This window comes from Podarcis gaigeae, assembly GCF_964106915.1.
Source record: "Podarcis gaigeae genome assembly, chromosome: 14".
In the NCBI taxonomy this organism is placed as follows: Eukaryota; Metazoa; Chordata; class Lepidosauria; order Squamata; family Lacertidae; genus Podarcis; species Podarcis gaigeae.
Genome location: NC_139690.1, coordinates 8335501 through 8362883, shown reverse-complemented (window position 1 = coordinate 8362883; position 27383 = coordinate 8335501). Strand labels below are relative to the sequence as shown.

The 27383-nt window shown below is 39.5% G+C and overlaps 1 protein-coding gene across 16 annotated transcripts in view; it reads right to left on the bottom strand.

Moving 5' to 3' along the window:
- NEO1 (neogenin 1) overlaps positions 1-27383 on the bottom strand; it is a 105189-nt gene that overhangs the window by 50980 nt on the left and 26826 nt on the right. For all 16 annotated transcript variants that reach the window (XM_083712430.1, XM_083712435.1, XM_083712432.1 and 13 more), the window contains exons 2-6: positions 14531-14848; positions 9080-9355; positions 8382-8535; positions 6933-7069; positions 454-608 (exon numbers count right to left, since the gene is read on the bottom strand). In XM_083712430.1, coding sequence (XP_083568556.1) covers positions 454-608; positions 6933-7069; positions 8382-8535; positions 9080-9355; positions 14531-14848 — 1040 coding nt within the window. The remainder of the gene's footprint in view (positions 1-453; positions 609-6932; positions 7070-8381; positions 8536-9079; positions 9356-14530; positions 14849-27383) is intronic.

Below are 27383 nucleotides of genomic sequence, written 5' to 3'. Positions count from 1 at the left end.
ATGATGATGCTTAACCTTTTAGGCCCATTTTTCCAAATGGAATGCAACAAACACCCCAAAGATGGGAGAGATACTTCACAAAGCACATTCACATGAGGCATTAGAATAGGCTTTCAGTGTCCTAGCATGAGGATGCAACCTATTGTCACATTGGCAAGGTCTGCCACACGTTTTCTATTGATAAAGTACAATTAGAAGTGTGGGTGAACTTGTATTACCAACATATTTTCTACCATACCGCATCACAAAATTGATCCTCTAAATTTAAAGGGTCTTTCTGCCTATCTAGGTTCAAACTATTGTGACTATGCAGTTATTGGAGAGAGAAAAATTAAAACTGATAGTTTGGTGGCTCAAGCATATATTGATTAATGTACCCAATTTAGCACTATATACGTTTAGTTAAAACACAAGGAAATCAAGCCATAGGATACATACTAAAGATATACTTACTACAATTTTAAAGTAGTCACTAGGGATCACCACATCTCCATTCTTTACCCACTTCACTGTTGGAGTTGGCTTCCCAGTCACATCACATTCAAACACAATATCCATGGATTCATGAGCATAAATATTAGAGGGTTGCTTCAGAAACTCAGGAGGAGCTTTAAATAAAAATAAGAAAAGCACTTACAGATTACTGATCAAATATGGCATACACTGTTCAACATTAGATTACCAGCTTTCAAAAATAATTGCTATTGCTCAAGATCAAGTAATCAAGTAGTTCAATTTCAGTAGGAATGACAATCTATTAAACTTTTAACTTATCTTTTGCCTCTTAACAGATAAAATAAATTAAAATACATCAAGTGATACCTTTGAGAAACGGATGCAAGTACAGTACAAGATAAATTTCATAAATAAAAGCAACTTGCTCATTGTTAGAAGGAAAAGTCATCTTTAGTATTCTTCATCATAGAAGCCTTCAAAAATAAACTTGTAACCCTAATTAGAATTGTGCCTTACCAGTTAAGTAACTAAAACTTTAGCTGGTTAATGTACAGCCCTAATTTTAAATATTTATTTTACATTTCAACAGATTGGAGATTATGATTAAGGGCAAAGAAGGCATTGCAGAGCACCAGAACCTAAATAAAAGCTGCCCCAAATGACTGTTCCTTTAACATTTGAATGGATTAAACTACCAAACTGCAATAGCACTAAAAGGATCTGTTGCAGATGGGGAACAACTTAAACCAAACAGAATTGTGCAATGGGAAAGGAACAAGAGGCATAAGATAACAACCAGAAATCTGAAGTGTCTTGCTTATCAAATAACATGATGGGTGAGTAATATTTTTAGTTTCTATGAGAAGGTCCGAATACAAATCTGTTTAATGAGGGGAACACCACTCCCAGTGCTAAATTCAAGCATATGCCTGAATTCCATCCTCAATGGGTCTTGCTTTAATACAATTAAGTTTTGTTTTGTTTTGTATCTTAATTTTCATAGGATTATTTGCTTCCGTACACTCGGGTGGGTTGGAGGCAAGTAAAGCCATGTTCTTCGTGAAAGTTGAACATAAAATACTCCAATTAATTAGACATTCTTCTCCATTTACAAGTTTGAATGTTTTTGAAAGTTATTTTTGTAGCTTAACTATATTAGTATTCAGTACACATAGCAATTAAGCACAAGTACAGATGTTTGTGGTAAACAAGTTAAATGGATAACCAGAGAGCAAACAAGCCAATTACATAAAATACAATTTTATTGGAAAATCACATGTTTTAGCACCAGACAATTATATTTCAAAGGAGCCTTGGGTGTTTACTCTTTCCACTTCACCTTTTCTAGTGACACTATCACCCAGAGAACAAGTATATATAATGAACTATTGAATTTACTGTGATGGGTTAAAATTATGCACATTTTATTAAGCTTACATACATGGAAATTATGCAGTCCATAAAAAGAAAGTCAAAGCCTCAGACATCTGCTTTCAACCCTTACACTATGACAGCCTTTCATTCATTTGTGGTAGGTTTGCATAAGCGACAGGTTGCATTTCTTATACCAAGGGAAAAGAAAACTTTTTAAATCTCCTTCCAACCCGCAACTGAGCCTTTGGTCAAAAGGATCACTATATTTTAATATATCATTGTATTGTATTTTAATATATCATTGTATTTTAATATTCTGCTGGAAGCCGTTAAATGTCTTGTTCAAAAAATACTCCTACAATACTGGCAAACAGTCTCTTTCATGAAGCAGCAGCTGGTATAAAGCTTCAATAATATATAAAGCTCCAGTTTTTAAGATATCGCCAAAGAATTGATGCTTTTGAATTATGGTGCTGGAGGAGACTCTTGAGAGTCCCATGGACTGCAAGATGATCAAACCTATCCATTCTGAAGGAAATCAGCCCTGAGTGCTCACTGGAAGGACAGATCCTGAAGCTGAGGCTCCAATACTTTGGCCACCTCATGAGAAGAGAAGACTCCCTGGAAAAGACCCTGATGTTGGGAAAGATGGAGGGCACAAGGAGAAGGGGACGGCAGAGGATGAGATGATTGGACAGTGTTCTCAAAGCTACCAGCATGAGTCTGACCAAACTGCGGGAGGCAGTGGAAGACAGGAGTGCCTGGCGTGCTCTGGTCCATGGGGTCACAAAGAGTCGGACACGACTAAACAACTAAACAACAACAAAGCTGAAATGCAGGGCTAACGCAATTCCCTCAACTCAGTATCAGTGTCTTTACTGCAGATATTCTAGACCCATATCAACAGCTAATTTAGCCATATTTTTTGTCCCTTAGGACTTCTCAAGAACCCTTACAAAAGCAACAATTTTGCAAAATGGCATGTGTCATTGATAACATTGTTTTAAGTCTCTTAACGCTGTTACGAAACTTAAAACAGTTTTGGAAAATAAGTGCAACTACTCTGCATCTATTCCTTAAAGGAAGTTAACTAAAAATGTAACAAAATAAAAGCAAATTAAAAGAGATTAGATTCTCCTTGAGAGAAAGTTAGTGAATCCAGGAAGAATTGCTCTAGGGAACTAATAGAGTAAACTGAATCTTATTAATCCTGTTAGAATTATTTGCAGCTTTGATGCAGCTGATCATGAAATTATTTGGGAATACAACTTTGCGTTTGGAAGGGATTTAGGGAACTGCTTGTTAAAATTTCTGCCCACTATTGGCAGAGAGACGCCTCAAGGGTGGTGATGGGTAATTATTTAACATGGTTAGGGATGCTTCCAATGTGGTTCTACAAGTTGTTGCTGTGTTCCCAAGTTGTGTTCAATATGAATACATGGCGGCTTGGTGAGATTATATTTCTGTATGATGTTCAATGCTAGCAGAATACTGGTAACACACACCTCTCTTCCTGCTTTTCATCTAGCCCTGTGCACTAATGTAGTCTTCCAATGACTGGTCATGTTTGGGAATTAGATGTATGCAAGCTGACAAATGAAATTCAGACATGACTGAATCAGCTGGTTTTGTGACTTGGGAGGGAACTGAGATTCCTGTCACATCTGGGAGTTGACTCCCTGTGGTCCGTCTGGATCAGTGTTTCTCAACCTTTGATCCCCAGATGTTGTTGGACTACAACTCCCATCATCCCTAAGCACTGGCCTTGCTAGCTAGGAGTGATGGGAGTTTTAGTTCAACCACATCTAGGGACCCAAAGTTGAGAAAGGCTGGTCTAGCTACACAGGTTGCAACAGGGGCCAAAATCCTTAATTCAAGTGGGAGGAGCAAAAATGCACTTAAATTTTAAATCTCTCAGTACAAGTTTTTACTTTCTTCTGTAAATCTGTATGATCAGAATTCAAAACATGTTTGCTCAGTCTGTTGTATTTTGTGCTTAATGCAAAACTCTTAAAAATAGATAGATTTAAAGATGTCATACAACTCAACTGGAAACCAACCATTTCCATGTAGTTTACGTCATAATATTTACAGGAAACTCTGGAGACCCAAGTAGAGTGAATGAGAAATATAAAGTATTCCCCAGCTGAAAAGTGAACTTATAACCTTGTCAGCATATGTCTGTCTCCATGTAATTTCCTGTGTTTAACCGATGAAATGAATGCCACCTTCTGATAATCTACGTAAAGGAAATTCATCCATTTTATTTTCAGTGGCTAAATGAGATCAGACTACATCCCCCACCCTGTCCCAACACCTTTGTATTACACACAAACCTAACATGGAAAACACTGCACAATAATCTTAACACATTAGACCTATAGACATTTATGGGGGGGGGGGTGCAGGGGAAGGGTGGCGGCTGCTTCCCCCCTTCCTCCACTGTGTAAACCATAATGCTTTGATTACTTTTTTGGGACTTCCGGGTCGGCGCCATCGCCGAATGGCGGGCTCCCTCCGAGCTCCGGAGGGAGCCGGCTTGGCAGGAGCTGGGTCCTACCGCACCGGCGATGCGGGGACCCTTAAAAACCACGGCCAGATTGAGGCCGTGGACATGGAGACTCGGCTGGCACCGTTAGCGCCCTCCCGACTCGTGAAGGAGCCTTTTTAAAGGCTACGGATCGGGTGCCGGGGAGAAGCGTGGTGCTTTGAGTTCTCTGCTATCCCTGCCGAGCGCAGCCGCATGCCATCCGGCGGAGAGCGCTGACTTCTTCTATTGAAAATTCGGCTCTAAAGAAGAACCCGTGAGTAATTGGAATATGGACTAAAAAAAAGGGGATAAATTTTTAAAATTCGGAGCGAACGGGGGAGGTGGAAAAAAGGAAGTCAGCCTACCCCTAAATTGTAGAAGAGCCAAAACAAAGGACTGGACAACTAAGATCGAGTGTAACCTTATCTTGCCGAATCAGCAACTTCGCGAGGGAAAATTATAAGATTGAGCTGGAGGAGAAAAGTGGAATTGTTTTAAAAAAAGCAAACCCCCCCCGGAATCCCTGGAGCGATTCGTGAAACTGCCTGGAGAAAAGTGATGGAGGTTTTGACAGCTGTCAAAGAGCTGTCAAAAAGGAAGATTAAAATAGAGACTTTGTTATGAGGACTTTGCCGGTTATATTTGTTACAAATTGAATACAAACTGTTTTAAATATCGGTCAACAAGCTACTTGGTCTGGTGGATGTGATTCTGGAAGGGAACTTTGTTACTGCAATCCACCTAGAGGAGCCGAGGGACATTGCATGTGTTTTTCACAGGAAATGTGAACAGTTGAATGGAACTTTCAATCTCCTGGGAAACTGCAGGAATGGAACATTATTTTGTCTACAGAGGTCTACACACTACAGGAAACAATGCAACTATTTGTTGGAAAATGAAAGGAACATGATGTAATGCTTTGCTTCATGAATAACAAACCTCTGCAGAGACACTAGAAACTTTTGGAAAAAGAGCATTTCTGTGGGAGAACAGAGAAATAAAAAGGAGGAGAATGATTGATAAGAACAAGGAAACAACAAGAACTGGACAGAACTGGGGGAACATTTGGGATATTCAGGTTTGACAAGCTTATGGATACAAAATTGGAGTTTTTACTCCTGGATATAAAAACCTGGATAGAAGAAATGGGCCCTTATTTGATAGACTCCTTCTACGATTGGACATCCGTAATTAAAGACTGGCAAAGAACCGGAGAGACATAGTGTAATGTGGGAACTCCAGGAAGATATTAGAAGTGGAGGGATAGGTGAAACGCAAAGGGGAAAGAGGGGAGGGAAAATTGGAATCCAAAGGCTGTAAAATTATTATTTATATTTATCTTACTTTTATCTGTACTATGTTTGAAAGGGGGAAACCCGTGGAAGGGTATAGATCGATCTTAGGGGATGAGAATTTGGATAAATTGGGTTATTGACGAAGAGTGTAATTTGGGGATAAGAATTTGTTGAATTTAATTGCTTATTTGGAAGATTTGGAACACAAGAGGGGGTAGGGAGGGGAAGTCCTAGTTATTGGCAATAGATTGGATTTAATTTGTTTTGATTTGTTCTAATTTGGAAAACCTTAATAAAAATTATTATAAAAAAAAAATGATTACTTTTTTTGGGGGGGGGAGTGGTTAAGCAAGTTTCTGGCATTTGTAGAAAACAAAATTCTGAGGCACTATTCTCCTTTATTTTATGAGAAACCAGACCACTCCAACCTTTCTGTGTTTTCTCCAAGCATGCAACTGAGCAGGCAGGTGGGCCCAGGCAGGTCTTCCCACGTCCCTTGTGTTGCCATTACCACTACCCCGGTGCCCATGAATGCTCACTCTACTTGAGCAAGGGCTGTTCATCATTGCTGTTGCCACCACCCAGTTTGCCCAGAACTCCCCCATCCCTTCACAACTTGCCCCAATCGTGAAATCCTGCTGCCAAGAGCAGAAAGTGTTTAAACCCGGAGCAGTATGGTGTGAAGGGGGTAAAGACATTCTCCTGTTCATTCCTCTCTGCTTTAGGCCATGACAGCAAAATCTTGGGATTGGAGTGCTTGCTGAAGGGATAGGATGAGGCATTTTTAGGTTAACTGCGGGGGAATGGGGAATGGCAATCGGGTGGCGGGTAGGCAGGGATGAATGTGGGTAGAAAGAGCTGGGGGGCAAGGGGGGTAGCTGGGGTTGAGGTTCAAACCTAAGTAACTATAGCTTGTGTAGCCCACAAACCAGAATATGAAGTTAGCTTATGAATCTCTGCTTCAGTTAACCATGGTTTCTCATTACATCTGAACCCACTACCCTGGTTTTATCCTGGTTTGTTCTGGCACCCTGCCCCAAATGCTCACTAAGCTATCAAGGAAGGAAGGAAGAGCTGTTGAAATACTAAACATTATGCAAAACAAGCAACAGTTACATTGCACTGAGCTAGTGTATGTTGAATGTTGGTTCCTGGCCTAACCCTATATAGGGATCAGTAGAAATTACTGTACCTCCTCTGCCCCATTAACAGTACATAATTTTAAGATATAGAAATTTGTGGTTTTGACTGTAATCTCTTGAAAAGTAGTTACATACCTTGTACAATCAGATCAGCTTGAGCTTCAATTGTTTCATTTCCATTCTCTGCAATACAGGTATATGTTCCAGCATCATCTTCTGTGATATCGTTGATCTTCAGAGTCCCTCCAGCCAGCAATAAATAATTTTTAGAACTGTGCAAAACAGGACAGATTGGTGAATTGTTTTTTTGAAAATTTCCTAAAGTCAATTTTTAAGGGCTTGTTCTTCGCAGAAATCAAAAGACATTCAATCTCTTAAAACTTTTGTGCAGAATATGCCTGTGCCACAATTTTCTGAGGCAATTTAACATATTTATTTATCCAGAAGCAAGTGTTACAGCAGCATTCAGTACAGCAGAAACATACTCCTCCAGATCGCCTATATGAGTTTCTAGAGACCTAAGAGGCTTTTAAAAGGGTCAAGTCAAGCCACTATACATAGAACTGAGTATTTCATCTAGCTTACAGACAGTGCTGTTTTCAGCTTCCACTCAGTACTGGCAGCAACAACAGTCGCAGGAAACACACTGCTAGGGCAGACATGAGATCTTAATATCAAATTTTAAATAGTGTTTCAGCTCTATTCATTGAAGACAAGCTACTGAGGGCCCAGTTCAGGGACTGAAAGCTCCAAAACCAGCTGCTGTGGTGCTCACTGTGCAAATTTTGCTGAGTCAGTGAGCAGCTGGAAGGCCCCGGGTAACCCTTTATCTGCTGACCACATTCCCTTCTACAGTGGTGCCTCGCTAGACGAAAAGAATTCGTTCCGCGATTCTCTTCGTCTAGCGGTTTTTTTGTCTTGCGAAGCAAGCCCATTGACAGCTTAGCGGATTAGCGCTACAGCTGTCAAGCGGCTTCCAGCGATCAGCTGTTAAGTGGCTTATCAGCGGAACAGCTGATAAGTGGCTTAGCGGCTTAAGAAAAGGGCGAAAAAAGCGAAAAAAACCGCGGGGGGATGCAAGATTTTTTTCGTCTTGCGAAGCAACCCCATAGGGTAATTCGTTTTGCGAAGCGCCTCCAAAACGGAAAACCCTTTCGTCTAGCGGGTTTTTCGTCTTGCGAGGCGTTCGTCTTGCGGGGCACCACTGTAAGTTAATTTTTATGGGCTTGCTTTTTGCAGAGATAAAAAAGGCACTCGAATTCTCAAATATGAGCATTAAATGTTTTAGGCACTTGAGCTTTGCAGCCTTTATCTATGCATTAAACATATTATAATTACATAGGCAACAGAACAGACAGTTGGTCATTGTCATATAACATAGCAGTCACTATCAAAAGGAAAGTCAGACTTAGTCCAATTGAGTTGTGATTAATGTGCTTACACAGTTACAACAAGCCCACCTGGCAATCTCCCAGAATAATCAGCTTCCTCCATCAATAAAACATGGCAGAGAGTAGGGGTTTTTAGGATGGGAAGAGGTAGCAGAGAGGTAAGAGCTGATGTAACACCAGAACAACTACCCACCTTTCTGTAACAAGCTCTTCTTCATTTCTTGTCCATCTGATAACAGGAATGGGAATGCCTGTAGCAACACATGGCAAAACGGCATTCTGCCCAGTAATTTTGGTAAGTGAAGAAGGCTGTCTCAGGAACACCTGATTTGAGGCAACTTCAGATTCTGTAAATATTGAGATAAGAAAGTCCAAGGTTATTATAGTAAAAATAAATGTAAAGTGATATTAACAAAACACAGTAATTATGGATGCAATGCTCTAGTCCAGGCTGTTCCAGACTTGCTTCTTCATACATACTGATCATTACAACTAAAGTTTTGCCAGAAATAACCAAGGCAATTTCTGTTAGAAACTTTTCTCAGAAAATGGCCACCAACAGTAAATAACGATACTAGACAAAAATATTTGACATAGGCATAAATATTGATCTCTGCATACTTTGCTGTCTTGACCATGTCGGCAAAAGTCTCTTGAAAAAAGTTCAGTACAAGAAAATTATGTTACTATTCAAGAGTCCTTTTTAAAGAAAACCAGCCTTTTTAAAGTAAGCTTTTATAAGTACAACTCCCAGGGATCTACAGAATACATTGAGATGGCTAACTTTAAATGACAAAGAGCAACTTAACAGAACCTATCTGCCAACAATTAAATAATCTTACTAGTGAGTTGCAATCTAGGAAAGAAAAATCTGAGCACATATGCCTTTACCTGGAAGAACTTTAATCTCTGCTTCATCACTGTATTTGGGAGAACCACCAATTTCAATAATACAACAGTATGTTCCGCCATCTTCATCGGTAGCATTACTAATAATTAAAGCTCCACTTGGCAATTTGAATACGCGATCATCCAGAAAGAGTGGCTCATGATCTAGCTCCCACCTTACAAAGGGTGCTAGATCAGCATTTACTTCACAATTAAGAACTATGCTGTTTCCTCTATAGACTGATGCTGACTCCGGTTGACTGATGAATCTTGGAAGTCCTAAAAAGAAAAGAAAAAAAACACATGTAAGGTTGTGCATCTGTACTTTTCCTTATTTTTTCTTTCTTGCAGTCTTATGTTTGCTTACAATGCAGCAGAATGTCAACTATACTTCCATTATGAAAAATAGGTTGACTCATTAGCCTACTGTCCAGGATTGTTCATAAGCATATCCTATTGTGAAGCCTAGGTTTGTCCACAAGCTCAGCTACCAAGCCCCCTTTGATTACATTACTCCAGAATGAAATAATGGATACTTAGCTCATGTACTTGCTCTAATTTACATATTTAACTAAATAATAATATCATTTAAGTTCTGCACTGACTGTATTGAGCAGAACAAAATTTAAAAACTGGTAGAAGAGCTGTAAAGTTCCTGATTTCAGATGGAAAATATTGCCATACTAAAAGATGAAAACATATCCCTTCTCCCCTTTCAACAATTAAGATGAAATATATATAAATACTTTTAACTATGTGCTACTTCCATGTTTCCAATTTATGCAACGGAGACATATATAGCATCTCTGCCAGTGAATCACAGTCTTAGGGAATGAGGCAGCCTGTGGAATCTGCACAGATGGCATCCCTTGATGCAGAGGTGGGGAACTTCATGGCCAAGGGCAAAATGCCCTCCAGGTCTCTGCTTTGGGGCTCTCTATAGGCCATACTTCCTCCCCAGGTCACATCCCACAATAACCTTTGCACCCACCTCAGGTGCTTTTGCCTGTCTGTAATGTCTCCTTGACTTGATATACAGTGGTACCTTGGTTTACAACCATAATCCGTTCTGGAGCTCCGTTTGTAAACCAAAACAGGTTGTAAGCCAAGGCATGCTATCGCCAATGGGGCTTCCAAAATTTTTTGTTCGTAATCAAAAAAAAATGGGTTGTAATCCAAAAAAAGGTTGCAAACCGGGACACGCACTTCCGGGTTTAATGTGTTTGTAATCCAAAACGTATGCAAACCAAGACATATGCAAACCAAGGTACCACTGTAATGCCTTTTGCTTATCTGAATGGAGCGATGGGATGGGGTACAGAAACCTCTCTGTTTTTTGTACGGTTGGAAAGTAGCCTACTGTACAAAAGTAAGTGTCGCATCTAGGGCTGGGCATTGTTGGGTTTTCAACATCGCAGTGTATTGCCAGCCAAACATCGCAGTTTGGTGATAAACTGCAATGTTGAAAAAAGCTGCATTGGCTCCAGCCGGCAATGTGCCCGGTGAAACTGCCACAGCTCTCATCATGGGAGCTGAGGCGCTTTTACCTCCACACCTCATGGGCTGCTGTGGCCAATACAGCTGGCCCCAGCCAACTGCTCACCTCGGGGGCATAAAGGCTCCTGCCCTCAGCTGAGAGAGCCCCGAGTCCCCTTCCACTCGCACACAACCAGCAGGGGACTCAGGCTCCTTAGCCAGGCTCCACTGGGGGTGGGAGAGCTCCTGCCCCCAGTGGAGCCAGCCCCAGTGTTCCTGTCACTCACGCTCGAGCAGCAAAGACCTTGGGGCTCCTTGGCCAGGCTGCCTTCACTGGTGTGGGGGGCAGGCGATCTACCTTGCCCGCTTGCCCCTCACTCCCGAAGACCGACCAGGCAACAGTAGCCAAGTGCAAGCAGGAGTGGAGTCGGGGCTCACTCAGCTGCAAAGGGTAGGCTTCACACTTCCCAGCCCCAATCCCACTCCTACTCACATGCAAGTGAGAGCAGAGGTGGGGCTCTCTCAACTGGGGAGGAGGAGCACTTTAAGGGAGCAAAAATTGACCATGGTATCATCCTGGACCCACTCAGTGGGGTGGATATCAGAGGCATTGTGTTATGGTAGTTCTGTTTGTAGCTTAAGGGGTGGGTTCGGAGAGTAGCACTGGGTGGGTGTTCATTGGCCCTCTGGTACTTGTGCAATGGGGTTTCCACAGAGTACTATCCTATTCCCGGTGCTCTTTAACATCTAGATGAAGCAGTTGGGAGTGGTTATTGGAGTTATGGAGCAAGGTGTCACCAGTATACTGATGACACACAGGTTTACTTCATCATAAGATTTATTATTATTATTATTATTATTATTATTTGTATACCACCCTATATCCATAGATCTCAGGGAGGTTCATGGAAAGACTAAGGTTCCTTGGGTGGGTGGTTCCCATATCCAGGATATAGGCAAGTTACCTGTTTACTGTATGATTTTTGAACCTGATTTTTTATGAATAGCACATAAATATTTTAATATTAAATAAATAAATCAACTGTAAAGGTATTTGACCTTAAAAGAAAAGGGAAGTGGACAATGAATTTAATTTTTTTATTTATAAAAATTATCCCACCCTTCCTTTCAAAGGAGCCCAGAGAGGCATTAAACTTTATAAGTTAATTAAAGATTCCAAAGTTCTAAAATTTAGTTTCCTATATTATAAAACTGTTTCAGTTATTCCATGTTTTGGGTGAGGTGAGGAAACAAGGTCATATTTTAGAGTAGGGCTATTGTCTCAGCCAAACATTTCCTGGACACAAATTCCCATTAAAAAGTCAACATGGTATGATTATGGAAAAACAAAAATGAAATGAGCATGTGTTTATAAAAAATGGAGAAAAAAGAAAAACATCTGAAACACCAGGTTTATGGCTTTTTAGCTCCTATCTGAAGTGTTAGTCATTGTTTTTATCATTTATTCTTAAAGACATATAAGTACAGTGTTTTGCTTTACTGCTGACAATAGTTATTGCACACGTCCATTTTAAAGTAACATTTTCTACATATTCATCCCATATTAGAATAAGGTGCTTCGTGACAGTTGTTGAGCTTTTTTTGCCAAAGTTGTTTGTTTGTTTGTTTGTTTGTTTGTTTGTTTGTTTTGCGAGGGCAAAGTTATTGAGTTTTGTTTGGCCGACTGCAGTATTCCATATATGTCCAGGAAATTTGTATGGCAACCCTAAATATACAGTCCATGAATTATAACCACTACATACTCTGTGAAAGTGAACAGTCAAAGTTTCCACTAACTGCTGTATACAAGTGATTAGTTAGTACTCCACAAAAGACTATCACTATCACATTTGATGACCCTAATTCAACAGAAATGAGAATTGACATAGTCTACACAGCTCAGTTGCAAATCATGAAACCCATATTAAATTTTTCCCTCTACCATGTATAAAATCTGACAAGCCACTTTCTCTCAGCATTAGCCTCCACTTGCATCTATTCATCCTACAAGGTTATAAGGATACAAGGCATTTATATGATTATGTAAATTGTTACATAAATTCCAAATTTTCCAATGGCAGCATCCTAGCTGTATAATTCACTCCCAAAGAATGTGAAACCAGCCCCATTCTTGATAGCAGTGAAAATATTCCATGTGGTCTTAATAGTTTTTAATGCAGGACTAAAAGTCTGAATTCTCCTCCTCTTGATTTTACAATTTTAGCTTTAAATTTTGTTACCTTTGCGTAATCCAACTATTTTACTTGGCAAGCCTTTTGCTAATTGCTGCTCATCTCAGAAAAAGCACAAGAAAAAGTAGATCCTTTTCAGCCTTGTCCCTCCTACTCCACAATAGCAGCTATTTTATAATAGTTTGTCACAAAATATAGCAAATTACACAGAGGTAATGCTTTACACTAGGCTCCTTTGGACAAAGGTGTTGGGTAAATATCTAACTAATAATAATAATAATAATAATACTCTGCAACTAGGGTTCTTGTAAGTAACATATCGCTGTAGATTCATCTCATTAGATGAGGTAAATATTGTCATCCACCAACCATTTTCTCTATAGAACTTAAGCAATAACTAAAATTTTCTGTTCACTGTGATCCAGGAAATATTTTAAGAATTAGTCTATAACACAAGCAATTAAACTCAGCAAAGGCCACAAGCTTTCTGTATCACAGGGAGTGATAGGAACCAAATATTCTGATGGGCACATGCGTAGCACCCTCCATCTCTTCTTCATCTTTGCAAAGTCAATTTGAAAGACTGAAACTGCTTCATAGATTAAAGGAACGAAGCTCCAAGCAGCAGGAACCTACTGCCAGTTTTGAAGCTTTGTTAAAGCTCCACAAGTATTGCACTTTTCCTCCTCACAGTAATAATCATGATGGCAGGGAAGATAAAAACCATGACATGACATGATTGTATGATGGTGTTGTGTTCCATGGGCAGCGAGACAATGCTACAGGGGCAATACTACAATCTGTATAAGGAGAATGCACTAGTCTCTTTTTATCATTTGTTAATTTACAAATATTCAAGATGGATGTGGGTGGAGGGGAGGAATTCTTGAAGCATACAGTATTAACTAATAAGCCTGAATCAGATTACCATACAGCAACAGTAACACCTCCCCTGCTACCCAGCTTATCCTTTCCCCAAACTCTCAAGAGTGTAAAATTCCCAAGGCTAGCAGAGATTCCAAGTCATTAAGGACCATTAAAGTCCTTACATCCCCAATCGACCATCAAGTTTGTCAGGCAAAAGCCCAGGACAGACCCGTTTATGCTAATTGGGCCATCAAACTCATTATACTGGAGATAAAAATCAAGCACTTGTGCCTTGTGTTCTTCCTTTTGTCACAATTTAATACACGCAATGTCTGAATTTTAAAAAGCAGCAAATATTGCTGGGTTGTGGAAGCAATTCATTACCCAAGCTTTTTATTAAGCAAAGAAAACAACCCTGAGAGGAGCTTATAGTTCATTAGGGAAATGAAAGAAAAAGCTACATTAGTCAAGTTTTTCCAATCTAAAACCACTATAAGGTTCTTTTCCCCTTGTTTCTCCATTCTCTGTGACAAAATAAAATTCTGAGGTGTAGCATGCAATAGTCTGCATAATGCCACATCATTTATGAAATATAACAGATAAGTAAAGTAGAGACCTACAAAAACACATGTGGAGAAACAAAGAAGAACAGTCCTTTGGCCCTTCACTATCATTTATGCAGAGCAACTGACTTCTGACTTCTGAACCTTGTTGTGTGGATAGTGTGTTAGGGAGTTGCCTGTGCAGCAGCACACCAAATACACTGTGATAGCAAGGTGGGGGGACCCCTCAGACAGAAAGTCCACTAAAAAAAATCCCTTCACATACAATGCAGGCAGGATGTTGTCTGTGGAACTGAGGGGCCAACATTTGTGAGATGGGATAAGCACAAGAAAGGAAACAACTTTAAAATACTCACCAGCTACTGTGAGCTTAGCTGTTCTGCTTACAATGGTTCCAAGGCTTTCCACAGTTGCAACACACTGATAATGCCCTTCATCAGGCTTATTGTGCTTAGAATGCACTACGCTGTTGATTAATAAAGATCCATGTGGTAGCAACTGGCGTCGGTCATCTGACACCAAGTTTAAGAAAGTCCCATCCTTTTTCCATTCGATTTTTGGAGATGACTCACAATAAGCTGAACAATTCAGTATAACAGATGAAGCTCTAACTGACAGAGTGTCCACTGGCTCCACAGTAAAATAAAATGGAGTAAAAGTCCTCACTGTGGGTCCTGTAAAACACAAGAGAAATGAATAGTTTTTAAATGCTTCTCAGATATATTTATTTTACAGCAATTGAATATTGTTCCTTACATTCCGATATGTTAACTGCTTTTGGTAGTAAATATTTGAAATAAATATATGCTTTGATACCCTGTGTAACGGAACCAATATATATCATCATCATCAAAAATATTTACATTTTCCATCTCATGAAGAAACTACCATAGGTTCTAGAAAGGACTATGAACTTGGTGGTTAAATAGGCAATCGTGCTTAGCATGCATATGTTTACAGAGATGTATATATTTCACAAATCACACACACACACACACACACACACACACACACAGATGCAAGTTACTTAGAAGTATAAGTCATGAGGCATATGGCTTGTAAGCCCAAAGTTTGGCTTAAGCTGCTTGATAATATAAAACATCCTTCTGCAATCTGCTGCCCTCCAGACTACCTGAGCCAACATGGTCAACGGTGAAGGACAATGGGAGTTGTTAGCCAAAACATCTGGAAGGCACAAAGTTGAAGGCAGCCAGTATAAGGGTCCTGTTGAGTTGCAAACCATAAATATTACCCGTCTTGTCCAAAGAGAAAAATTATAAAATAAGGTTACCAGATTTCCTCTTTTCCCAGGGACAGTCCCCAGATTTACAAATCAGTCCCCTGACAAATTCCATCTATTTAGTAGGAAGTTCAAAAGTGTCCCTGGATTCATTGAAAAAAATCTGGTAACCTTATTATAAAAGGGTAACAACAAGCTAGAAATGGCATGGAGACTAGAGAATATACCCTACAGACAGAGTGAACTTACATGTTATGGTATAACAGGACTATTGTCAAAATAACTTATTCATGTTCTGTTTTTATCCTCACCACCAATGTGCAGTACTGATTTAACTTATGTCATTTCATCACAACATTCTGCATTTCCCTGCCTCTAGTTCAAAATTTATCTACTATGGTCAAAAAATTCGCAACATTAGGATTCCATAACGTGGCAAAGAGTAAATGATGCTTAATGTTACAGAGAGGGGAAATAAGAACCTGACAATTTTCAGAAATAACCCTATGTCTTTCAAAATATGCAAACCAGAACTAATAGGTCTTCCAATGAAACTGATCAGCACTAGGTTCACGAAAGACTACTCACCGACTGACATAAGGAAATCACTACCACAAAATATGTTGGATGCTATTGCTATTGCTATTGTTCTTGTTCTCGTTCTCTCCCTCTCTCTCATTTTTTAAAGCTAAGTCTACCAATACCTGTTTGCCAAGGCAAATTAATGCAACTCCACATGCTGGGGGCAAACAGGGGATTGCTATCATGACCTGCATATAAACTCCTGAAGCCCCAGAGCCACCTGGCTGTTATTTCTTGGCATTGGAACACTGGAACAGATGGCCCTTGGCCTAATCTAGCAAAACAATTTTTATAGTCTTATGAAGTTTTGCATGTTATCTCTCACACTGAAAATTTAAAGTGAAGCCACATCCTCCCCATAATAATTTAACGTACAATATGTTCTGTTTTTTCTAGAAAAGCTTTATCCCTCATTGTGTAACCAGGGTCTGTCATACAAGAAATTAAATTGTTTTGTAAATATACTTTACATTAAATGAGAACATTAATGTTTTTTCATGAAGCTTTCCCCAAGCTGCCGTAGCCTTCACATAGTTTAATCAAAGGTAACTTGCCTTTAATTGGAACAGAGCCTTAACATTCAAGACTAACAGTATCTTTGCTAAGAAATTTGTTCTCTGCTGAACGAGGGCTAAATAACCTGACTGGAATACATGGTGAATACACATTTTAAGTTAATCATATTCTCGGTATACAGTTCCTTAATGTATACTGCCTTCCAACAGAAGGGAGGGCAAGTATATTAAGTAGTTTTAATCATGTGATTAGAACAGTGGGTCCCACCCAACCTTACTGGTATGGCAACCCACAAGTCAAAGTAAGTATGGTGCCACTGATTTACTGTCACGAGGTCGGACCTTAGAACTTCTGGAAGTGTAAGTATGCATACTTTGAAAATTGCCTCTCCCACACACCCAACTTCCTGTGTCCCTCACACTTTTCTACTGAATTTGTGGTGAACTTTTAATTTAAAAGTTAATAAAGATAAAAAATACATAATATAAATCAAAGTGCTTAACATTTTATAGATACACCAAGGGCAGCATATCAGTGGGTGGACACAGTGGACATAGCCCAAGTAAGTGTGTCCAACCTGCACTCACTCTCATGTGTGCATTCCCATATACAGTGGAACCTTGGTTCTCAAACGGCTTAGTTGACAAACAAATTGGCTCCTGAACGCCGAAAACCCGGAAGCGTGTGTTCCGATTTTTGAATTTTTTCAGAAGTCGAACATCTGACCTGGCTTCCACTTGAGTACAGGAAGCTCCTGTAGCCAATCAGAAGCTGCACCTTGGTTTTCGAAGAGTTTTGGGAATCGAACAGACTTCCGGAACGGATTAAGTTTGAGAACCAAGGTTCCACTGTAGTTGATACAGCTGAGCAGCAGCAAAGAGAGGGCTGATCTTTTGGGAACTGCCATTTTAAGATGCTCCAGATTCTTTGAGGCAACAACGCAACATTGCTGACTTCCACTGACCGATGAGAAAGGTAAGACAAGACATTAAGAAGTCTCCTCTATCTTAGCTAAGCAAAGGGGAAATATTGGAGCATTCCTTCCCATTTCTTGCTCAACAAGGCTCAAACCTAAAGTATGGTTTTGATCTCCAAAAACTGAGGTAGGGACCTGAGATATTGAAATGTTATAACCAGCTATGTTGTGCAGTCAATTTCAGCAATGTTCCTTACACTGAATGAATTATTCAACAATTCAGTCATTCATTCATTTTTTAAAAAACCTACCCATATCTCATTGTTAAACAGCTAAAGCAAAACTGGGGGGATAAACAATGGATGTCACTAGTGTAATTTTAATTATTTTTCATTCAGCAAACTCCATGATAAGAATTTCAAGTTCTTACTCCATGAAACTGAACTTTAAAAATTTAAACTGAACAAATTTAAAATTTAAAACATTTGAACACAAACTTTTTTTGTTTTGTTGCAAAGTTGTAATAGACTTTCATAAAGTAAACAAGTGCTGAACACTATTTAGGACATCTTCTTCATTCCTGATTTTCTTAAAAACTGGAAGGGGGATAGCACTCAGGTTTGAAAATTAATTCCTGAATTTTCCTTCCAACATTTGTTTTGATATTTCCAACCATATACATATTTAGCATTTATCACTTCCTCTTTGAACAGAAGTGAAGGGATCAAAACAAATACTTATGTTCTGAAAGTACAAGCCACATTTTACTGAACATGAATAGAAGACATGTACTGCTTGCTGCAAAGGCAGGGCAGTCTGAGGTATTCTGGGAGCTCCATCTCTTTCCTGTCTTTGCTGCTGGTGGGTCCTAAAGCCCAACCTGACAGTCTCGCTCCCACTACAGGAGATTATAGAAACATGTCCTGTTTTCTATGGTTTTTTTTCCTCCCACCACAGTCTTCCACACACATAAATATATTACTACTACTACTTATATTTATTAAAATAAGCCTGGGAAAAGAGAAACATGTTTGCCTGGAACAGTGCTGTATAAGCTAAACAAGCTATAGCTTAGGGCACCACCCTCTTGGGGGCCCAAAAAAAATTAAAGGAAAAAACCTGGATGTACATTTCCAAAATATAAGCTAAAAAAAAATATAAAATAAAACCTACATATAGCAACAGTATTTTGTGTTGTGTAGGCTCCTATTTGTTATTTATTTGTTATTTGCTTTAGATACCTATTAGGTCCATAAATTACCATGTAGCATATATGCAACACAAAAAACAGCGACAATTTGTTGTTGACAAAGGACAGCTGGACTTATAAAGGGCCCCATTACCTACAGTAGTTTAGGGCCTCATCAAACCTAAATGCGGCTCTGGCCTGGAACCTAAAAATATGTAAAAAAGGCACAAGGCAAGCCTCCCTGGGCAGAACATTCCACAAGTGTGTAACCACTGCAAAAAAAGGCCTGTTCTCATGTTGCCACCCTCCAGACCTTTCATGGAGGAGGCACACCAAGAAGGGCATCAGATGATGATCACAGGGTCCAGGTCAGTTCATATGTGAAGAGACAGTCCTTAAAGTATTGTGGTTCTGAGCCATTTATCTATGACATTAGGCCAATACCTATGATCCTATAAACCCGCATGCCCCATGAGTCGTTCATGAAACAGGTCAATACTCTATGTGCCACTAGTGCCATCTGTGGGAGGATTGATTGGTATCATAAAAGGGGCATTTTCTGTGCCGGTTGTGTCAGTTCTTTATCTTGTTAATTGTTTTATTACAGTTTCAGTGTGGATTTTTAATGTTTAATGTTGCTAATATTTGTAAGAACCGCTTGGAGGGCTTCATGGGCAAAAAAAGAAAGCTGACATCTAAACTAATATTGTGTTTCTTCTGCCAGCTCTATAAACAAAATATTTTCTAGAATGATATTGTTTTTAGAAACAAAGCAAACATTTGCTTTTACACTTTTAGCATATCAAATTCAAAATGTACCATTAATTCTCATAGGTTGTATTTACATCTAGATCGTAGGAATTTGATAAAATCCCACTAATGAAGAATAATCACACAAAACAGGCTAATCCTCTTGGAAAGAAACAAAGCTTATATCAGCTGAGTGGCCTGAGAAAGGAAGTATTGGTGCGTTTCCATCTGGCTATAGATTGAAAAACAGAAGCATGTTGATTTGTAAAGGAAAGCTCTTTTGACAACTGGAGCACTTGAAAAAAATGCTACTTGTTTTTAAATAACTGTCTGTGGGTAGATGCCCCTTTATAATACGGATGAAGCAGATGACATTGATTGAGTACTAATTGCCTAGGATACCAGGATAAACGTGCAACCTCTCCCCTTCTCCCTTAACAAGAGAAATTATGGTTTTCAATAGAGTACTCTGCCTGGGTGGCTGAGAAGCACGTTCTTTAATTAATGCCAAGAAACCTAAATACAGGTTGTCAATTTTTAGACAAGACAGATTTAGCTCTTAGTTATAAGGAACAGTGGTCTGGATTTGACCTGCTATGCTATATGAAATGAAAAAATCATTAGAGAAAGAATTCTGTATTCAAAGAGTAACTTAGAAGGTATTTACAACTAAGTTTTTCTTTGTGAGACTGACTATACATACTCAGTCTTATTGCATTTTGGGACTGCTTGATACTGTTGTATTGGAGGAGGGGGTGGACTTTTTCATTTACCCCTAAAGTAAATACAATAAGAACAAATCTAAAAGGGGGGAGGGGGCTTGGTGAGAGAGGAAGTAAGTAAGGGGGAAACAGACTCAGGCAAAGCCCACTGGGCATGTATTTAATACAAAAAATTCCAAGTATGGCTATTGACATGGTTGTTATTTTACTAGCAAAGAACTGTTTAAGGCCAAATTTTTTAGATTCTCCTTTAGAAATAATGGGCCTTGTCTTGGTCCCAACTTTGCTTTCCAAATTACTATTCACTATTAGACAGACGTGATTAGATTGCCTCTGGGACAAGCACTTTTGCTAGATGTTTTTCCCATCAAGAGCCTTTGCAAATACAGTTGTACCTCTCGTTAAGTACTTAATTCATTCCAGAGGTCCGTTCTTAACCAGAAACTGTTCTTAACCTGAAGCACCACTTTAGCTAGTGAGGCCTCCTGCTGCTCCTGCGCCGCCACAGCGCGATTTCTGTTCTCCTCCTGAAGCAAAGTTCTTAACCCAAGGTACTATTTCTGGGTTAGCGGAGTCTGTAACCTGAAGCGTATGTAACCTGAAGCGTATGTAACCCGATGTACCACTGTATACATTGGTAATTCTGGTTCAAACAAAAAGGCCTGGGTGCATGGAGAAATTGTTAGCACAATATTAAAATTACACCTCAATCTTCAAAACCTTGAAATCCAAAAAGTATTTGCTGGCAAATGTAAATGCACCATTGAATCTAATGCACACCCTAATTTTCGCAACATAATTTGGCAAAAAAGAAAAAGTGCATATTAGATTCAAGCAAATACAGTAAACAATCTGCTGAATGCTCTTGGACTACAACTCCCATCATCCACTGCAAATGGTCATGCTAGCTAGAGTTGATGTGAGTTGTCCAGCAATATATTGGAGAGCCACAAATTAGCCACCCTTGTCCTACACTATAAAAAGTACAGTTAATTGGAATGGTACTACAGGACCTCATAATTAGCATGCAAAGTCTGTGACATTTCAGTCTTAATGATTAAAAGCAAACCACAGACAGCCTCTCAAGAAGCATTCAGTCCTTCGTCTACATTCCTTATGAGCATGTAGTTAGTGCAAACTGCAGTACTGTTTTCCCACAGATACAACTTTTAGTAATTGAGTGCCTTAAAGACAGTTGTTTCAAGTTGCAGAGAGTGGGGAAACTTGAAAACTCTGGAAATCATACAAGCCTCCATGTTCAAGAGCAGAGAAAAAACACCAAAGTAAATCAAAGAGAAACAAAATTAAGATTTTTAATCTAAAACCAGTCATAACAGCAAAAATGGAATCTGCAAGATTTCATTTCAATATACTACACAAGTAGCATTAAACAAGTCAGAAACAATTCAAATTCATTAGAAACATAAAGTGTGGGAAGTAGGACAAAGGCATGATTCATAAATTCAGTTACAGATAGGTAGCCGTGTTGGTCTGCCATAGTCAAAACAAAAAAAAATCCTTCCAGTAGCACCTTAAAATTCCTTCCAGTAGCACCTTAAAGAAGTGTGCATGCACACGAAAGCTCATACCAAGAACTAACTTAGTTGGTCTTTAAGGTGCTACTGGAAGGAATTTTTTATGATTCATAAAAATTGCTATCTTTGTTCTCTCTGTGTTAAAATGCAACATTGCAGCCACTAGATGGCACCAAACACAGTTATTTATATATGCAATGGATCTCAAAGGAAAAATGATCTTGCACTACTACAAGACTGTTCCTTCATTAGCAGAGTGTCAAACTCCTAGATGCCATTCCTTAATATAGAAACTTCAGTTACTGAAGCCCACTTTAATTTTTGTATTCGTCCTCCTTGTCTTAAAGACTAAGAATGAGTAATAATATAAGAACATCTCCGGAATTTAGAAGCTGTTTACTAAAATGGGAAAATGAAAACACCCAACACACAAATCCCCCCCTCAAAATATATTGAACCAACCCCGGTAAAATGGTATACACTTTATTAACATGTGAATATGCTTTATACTGAGTAAGCCAAGCCTTGGTTCACTAAACCCAATACTGACTTGTATAAAGGTACAAGCTCTGAGTGCCAGCTGGAGTTTTCCAACTACTACTACTCTAATATTTTATTAGAGATACTTTACATGCAGAAATCCCAGTATGTGATCTACCACTAAAATATGGCCCCTCCACAGCTGTGGAAATAACATCTTCATTGGACAGAGAATTGTGTGTGTACAAATAGGTACTGCGGTCATGATTCCCCAGCCTGATACAGAAGCCACCAGAACTGCATGCACATGGCCCTGTGATATAAGTCACAATATCGCAATCAGCTATTTTGGAGAGGAACAGAATTCACACCCTTGCAGCAATCAACAGCAGTTCCTTTTTGGCCTGCTAGCTCTCCCTTTAAATATTTACCACAGTCCAATGGCTTGAAAGGTGTGTTTCAGGATACATCTTTCTAAGGAGTGGAGTATTCAGTTTGCAGCTGGAGACAGAAGTCTAAACCCAAATGCCAAAATTGGAGATAATGGCCTAGCAGCCAAATCTTAAGGCTTAATAAGTGGGAGAAGCAGATTTTTTTAAAAAAAAACCTCTACCTTCCATGGGTAGATGAGCAGGGTGGGAGCAAGGATTTCTGCACATATTTACCCCCCTTCCCCAATAAGGAAGAAGTGGTGGAGTGCTCCATGAGTGAAGCGGCTGGTATACAGCCTGCTATTCTTAATCTGCTGATTCTAGGACTATATCCCAGTTCATGCTCTGAAACTTGTTTCTATGCGTTATGGCCCCTCGCTGGATCATGATTCCTAGCCTGTTGGAGGTTGGGCAGAGGAGGAACTGAGAATTCCGACCTCTAGCAGCACCCCAGTAAAATATTCATAGATGGTGGTGTATAGGGTCAGATTTAAGGTGCTGCTTTTGACCTTTAAAGCCCTTCACAGCCTAGGACCCTCGTACCTACGGGACCGCCTCTCCCGGTATGCCCCACGGAGAGCCTCAAGGTCCATAAATAATAACACCCTAGTGGTCCCAGGCCCTAAAGAAGTTAGACTGGCTTCAACCAGAGCCAGAGCCTTTTCAACTCTGGCTCCGGCCTGGTGGAACGCTCTGCCTCATGAGACCAGGGCCCTGCAGGATCTGATTTCTTTCCGCAGGGCCTGTAAGACAGAGTTGTTCCGCCTGGCCTTTGGCTTGGAGCCAATTTGATTCCCTCTCTCTCTCTCTCTCTCTCTCTCTCTTTCCTCCTCTTTCTTTCTTTTCCTTCTCCTGCGATGAGGCTACATTTTAATATTTTAATGTTCTATTATTTTAATGTTGTATTTTATTTTTGTTTTTAAGTTGTAATCATTCATCTTGTTTTTATTATTGCTTGTAAGCCGTTCTGAGCCCGGCCTTGGCTGGGGAGGGCGGGGTATAAATAAAAAATTATTACTATTATTATTATATATCTGAATTTCTAAAACTGGTCATGACTCAGATATCATGAACTATTAGTGTTGTGGTTTGAAAACCTGGGATACTAACTAAAAGCTCTGTATCTGCCATATCCATGCTTCACTTTTTGTAAATGCTATGAAAGATAGACATGTTTCTATGCATATGCATTCATTATGTTGTTACAAGTGGCTGAATATTTCCACTAACGCAAGAAGAACACAATACTGTATAACACCCAAAATGTTATGTCCTGCTAAGAGGAATGAAGTATAGCAGTGTCAAGTCTAGGACTGCTGCCCAGCATGTCAGTCTCTCATGCCAAACAGAGGGAAACTAGTTGAGAGTTTTTCCAATGCGACTTGCCTCCCTTTCATTGAGGTCAGAACAATTCTGTACGACAACTTACTTCAAAGTATCATTCAATTCATGTTGAATCTCATTTGGGCTGCATAGTACTGCTGCTGCTGCTAGGAAAGGACACATCAGTCTATATCTCAGGTATTCACTGAGATAATGGTGGGGGGTTGCAATGAGCCAACAAGGTGAAACAAAGCACAACAGGTGCAACAAATAACAGAATCCTGGCTTCTAGGGCATACAATGAAAAAGTGTAGTATTGCATTCTGTGCTGATAAAGTTATTCTGTTAACTTAGCAAGCTACTGAATATTCCTTATTTCAGAATACTGTATACCCTTCTGTTAACTTTAACACACCATGAACTGAAGTTCTAAAAAAGTAACAGTGTTATGTGTAAAGAAATAAGACCTTGTGTGAAATCTCAATTTCAAGGGCATCCTTTGTTACACAGAATTAAACAACTTACAAGCACTTCACACAAAATACAATGTCATAATGCATGCATTAGAATTGATACCAATGCTTCATACAATGTGCTAAATAGTAGTAACATAAGCTTAGAGAGAGGATTGCAAATTAACATCACAAATGCTCAGTGATCCTAAACAAAGTGATTTTGTGAGACTAACCGCTGAAAGTACAAATTGTGTAAGTGAAGAACTAAATCCTTAGACAAAGAACAGTGCAATTTTGTGTGCAGGTTTTCAAAAAAATCATGTTAGAAAACTTGAAATACGACCAAATCCTACCCAAAACTATATGTAAATATTGTTCATAGAACCATAGAGTTGAAAGGGACACAAGGGTCATCTAGTCCAACCCCCTGCAATGGAGAATTTTTTGCCAACATAGGGCTTGAAGCTTGAACCCATAACCCTGAGATTAAGAGTCTCATGCACTACCAAATGAGTTATCTCAGCTAAGAACCACAGTTTTCTATTAATATGAAGGAATAATCTGATCCAGAATTACTGACTCCCAGAAAGAAGACTAGGATTTGCTCTGGTTTGGGTCAGTTTTGGATTGGTGCTAGGTTTCCACAATAAACTTGTAAGTACGGTAACACCAGAGACTTAGAAGTTTGTAGTGTGGGTATGCCCTATATATGGCAAAATATTCAGAAAAACTGCATGCCTCAAGCCATGTATTTTAAGGGTGTATTCTTTTTACCCTTCTAAGAGCCATAATTCTATACTATGTACCTGTGATACAACCTTCCCTAGCAAATAGAATATAATATTAAAATGAGAGGTGGTAGAATTTAAGTCTGTGAAGATGCTGTATTCTGACAGTGTTCTCCATCCCTAATGCACATGGTATCACAGCAGCAAAACTAGAGCCATGACCACAATCTTTACTCTGGATAACCCACATTTTTGTTCATTCATGCTAAGCCATGATTTGGCTTAATTTTACATGCAGAACAGGTGAATATATATTTACGCAAGCTATTTCTTTTTTGTTGATTAAACTTTAAGACATATGAAATAACTGTGCATTTAATATCTGCTGTGCCATCTTTTTCTTCTATTTCAACCATGGAACAGAATTTCTAAGTGAAGCTGTATTAATTCCTCAACACAAAAAAATGAACACCACATGAATAATGTATTAGAAATATTTGCTTCATGTCAGCAGCTTTGTAGGAGGAAACAATATTTATGAAGTCCCTCGGGAAAATGAGAAGTTAAAAATGGAAAAACACACACTAACATTAAGGCATCTCCAGAAAAAGAAAAAAGTGTTTGATAGATATACAAGGAAAGGGTGAGGGCTGTGTGCTTGCATGGTCAAGTTTCGGAATTACTGCAAATGAGGCTCAATCACATGTAGATTTCCTTCTCCACTAAGCAAATGCAGCCCCAGAAGCTACAATCTCTGGTGGAAGACTAGGGGTGGGAGTGACAAGAGATTATTCTCTCTCTGGCATTTCCGCCCCCCAAAATCACACACTCTCATACATTGTTTTTTATACCCATGCAAAAACATAGCAGTAAGAAAGGCACTTTACTCAGCTGTATTCTGTGCTCTAAACTAAGCCTTATCAAACAGGAAGGGAATGCTCATCCATGTTTAAATGTTCAAAAGCTTTGCTGCTGTCTCTAATTTTATTTGAGTAAGAACTAAGAATTAAAACAGATTCCTAAAGTTGTAGTAGCAATTTAACAGAGAACAGTTCAATCAAGTGTCCAACTTACTGTCAGTCACACAACAGAATGTTAGAAATAGCACCACTCACAGGTTAAAGACGCGGAAGCTGTCTGCGGACAAACGCCGGCTCCCTCAGCCTATAGAGCAAGATGAGCAAGTCGTCCGCGACTGGACCTAACCTTTACCCTTACAGGTTAAAAATAGCTAAGAATTTGAATTATTGGGTTATTTTAGAAGTGTGTAAATACCTTATAAAGAAAGAAAACCAGTTTATCCAGAGGCCTCTAAAATACTCAGTATCAGCTGAATACACACACACACACGATGAAATATACTGTTCCAACAAATTCAGCATAACACACAGGAAAAAGATGATAATTCAGAAACAGGTAACTAAAGAAGAATCTATCTTCATAAGTATTAAGCCTGGAAATCTAAAATCTCAAAAATGACATACAACTTAATGCTTTGCATATGTTTAAATATAAGCGCACCAAATTAACAAACAACAATGCTACACAGAACTCCGTGACATGGCTCACCAATAGTTAAAGGACCCCTGGACAGTTAAGTCCAGTCAAAGGGGACTATGGGGTGCAGCACTTATCTCGCTTCAGGCCGAGGGAGTTGGCGTTTGTCCACAGCCAGCTTTCTAGTTCATGTAGCTAGTGGTTTCTGACACAATGGGACACCATGATGAGTGCCAGAGCACACAGAAACACTGTTTACCTTCCCGCCACAACAGTACCTATTAATCTACTCACACTGATGTGCTTTCAAACTGCAAGGTTGGCAGAAGCTGGAACAGAGCAACAGGAGTTCACCCCATTGCGCAGATTCGAACTGCCAACCTTCCGATTGGCAAGTCCAAGAGGCTCAGTGGTTTAGACCACAGCGCCACCCACTTCCAGGTGCTCACCAATAAACTATCCCAACAGCAGCCATTATGCATGGTGGATAGCACTATACTATACAGTTGTACCTTGGAAGTCGAACGGAATCCATTCCGGAAGTCCGTTCGACTTCCAAAACATTCGAAAACCAAATTGAAGCTTCAGACGTTCAGGTTCCAAAAGAAGGTTCACAAACCAGAACAATCACTTCTGGATTTGCAGCATTCAGGGGGCCAAAACGTCCAAGTTTCAAGGCATTCGGGATCCAAGCTACGACTGTACTCATAAATTCTGCCATCTTCGAAACACTTGTCTATACCCCAAACTGAACGTGCTTGCATGGTATACAGTGGTACCTTGGGTTACATACGCTTCAGGTTACAGACTCCGCTAACCCAGAAATAGTACCTCGGGTTAAGAAC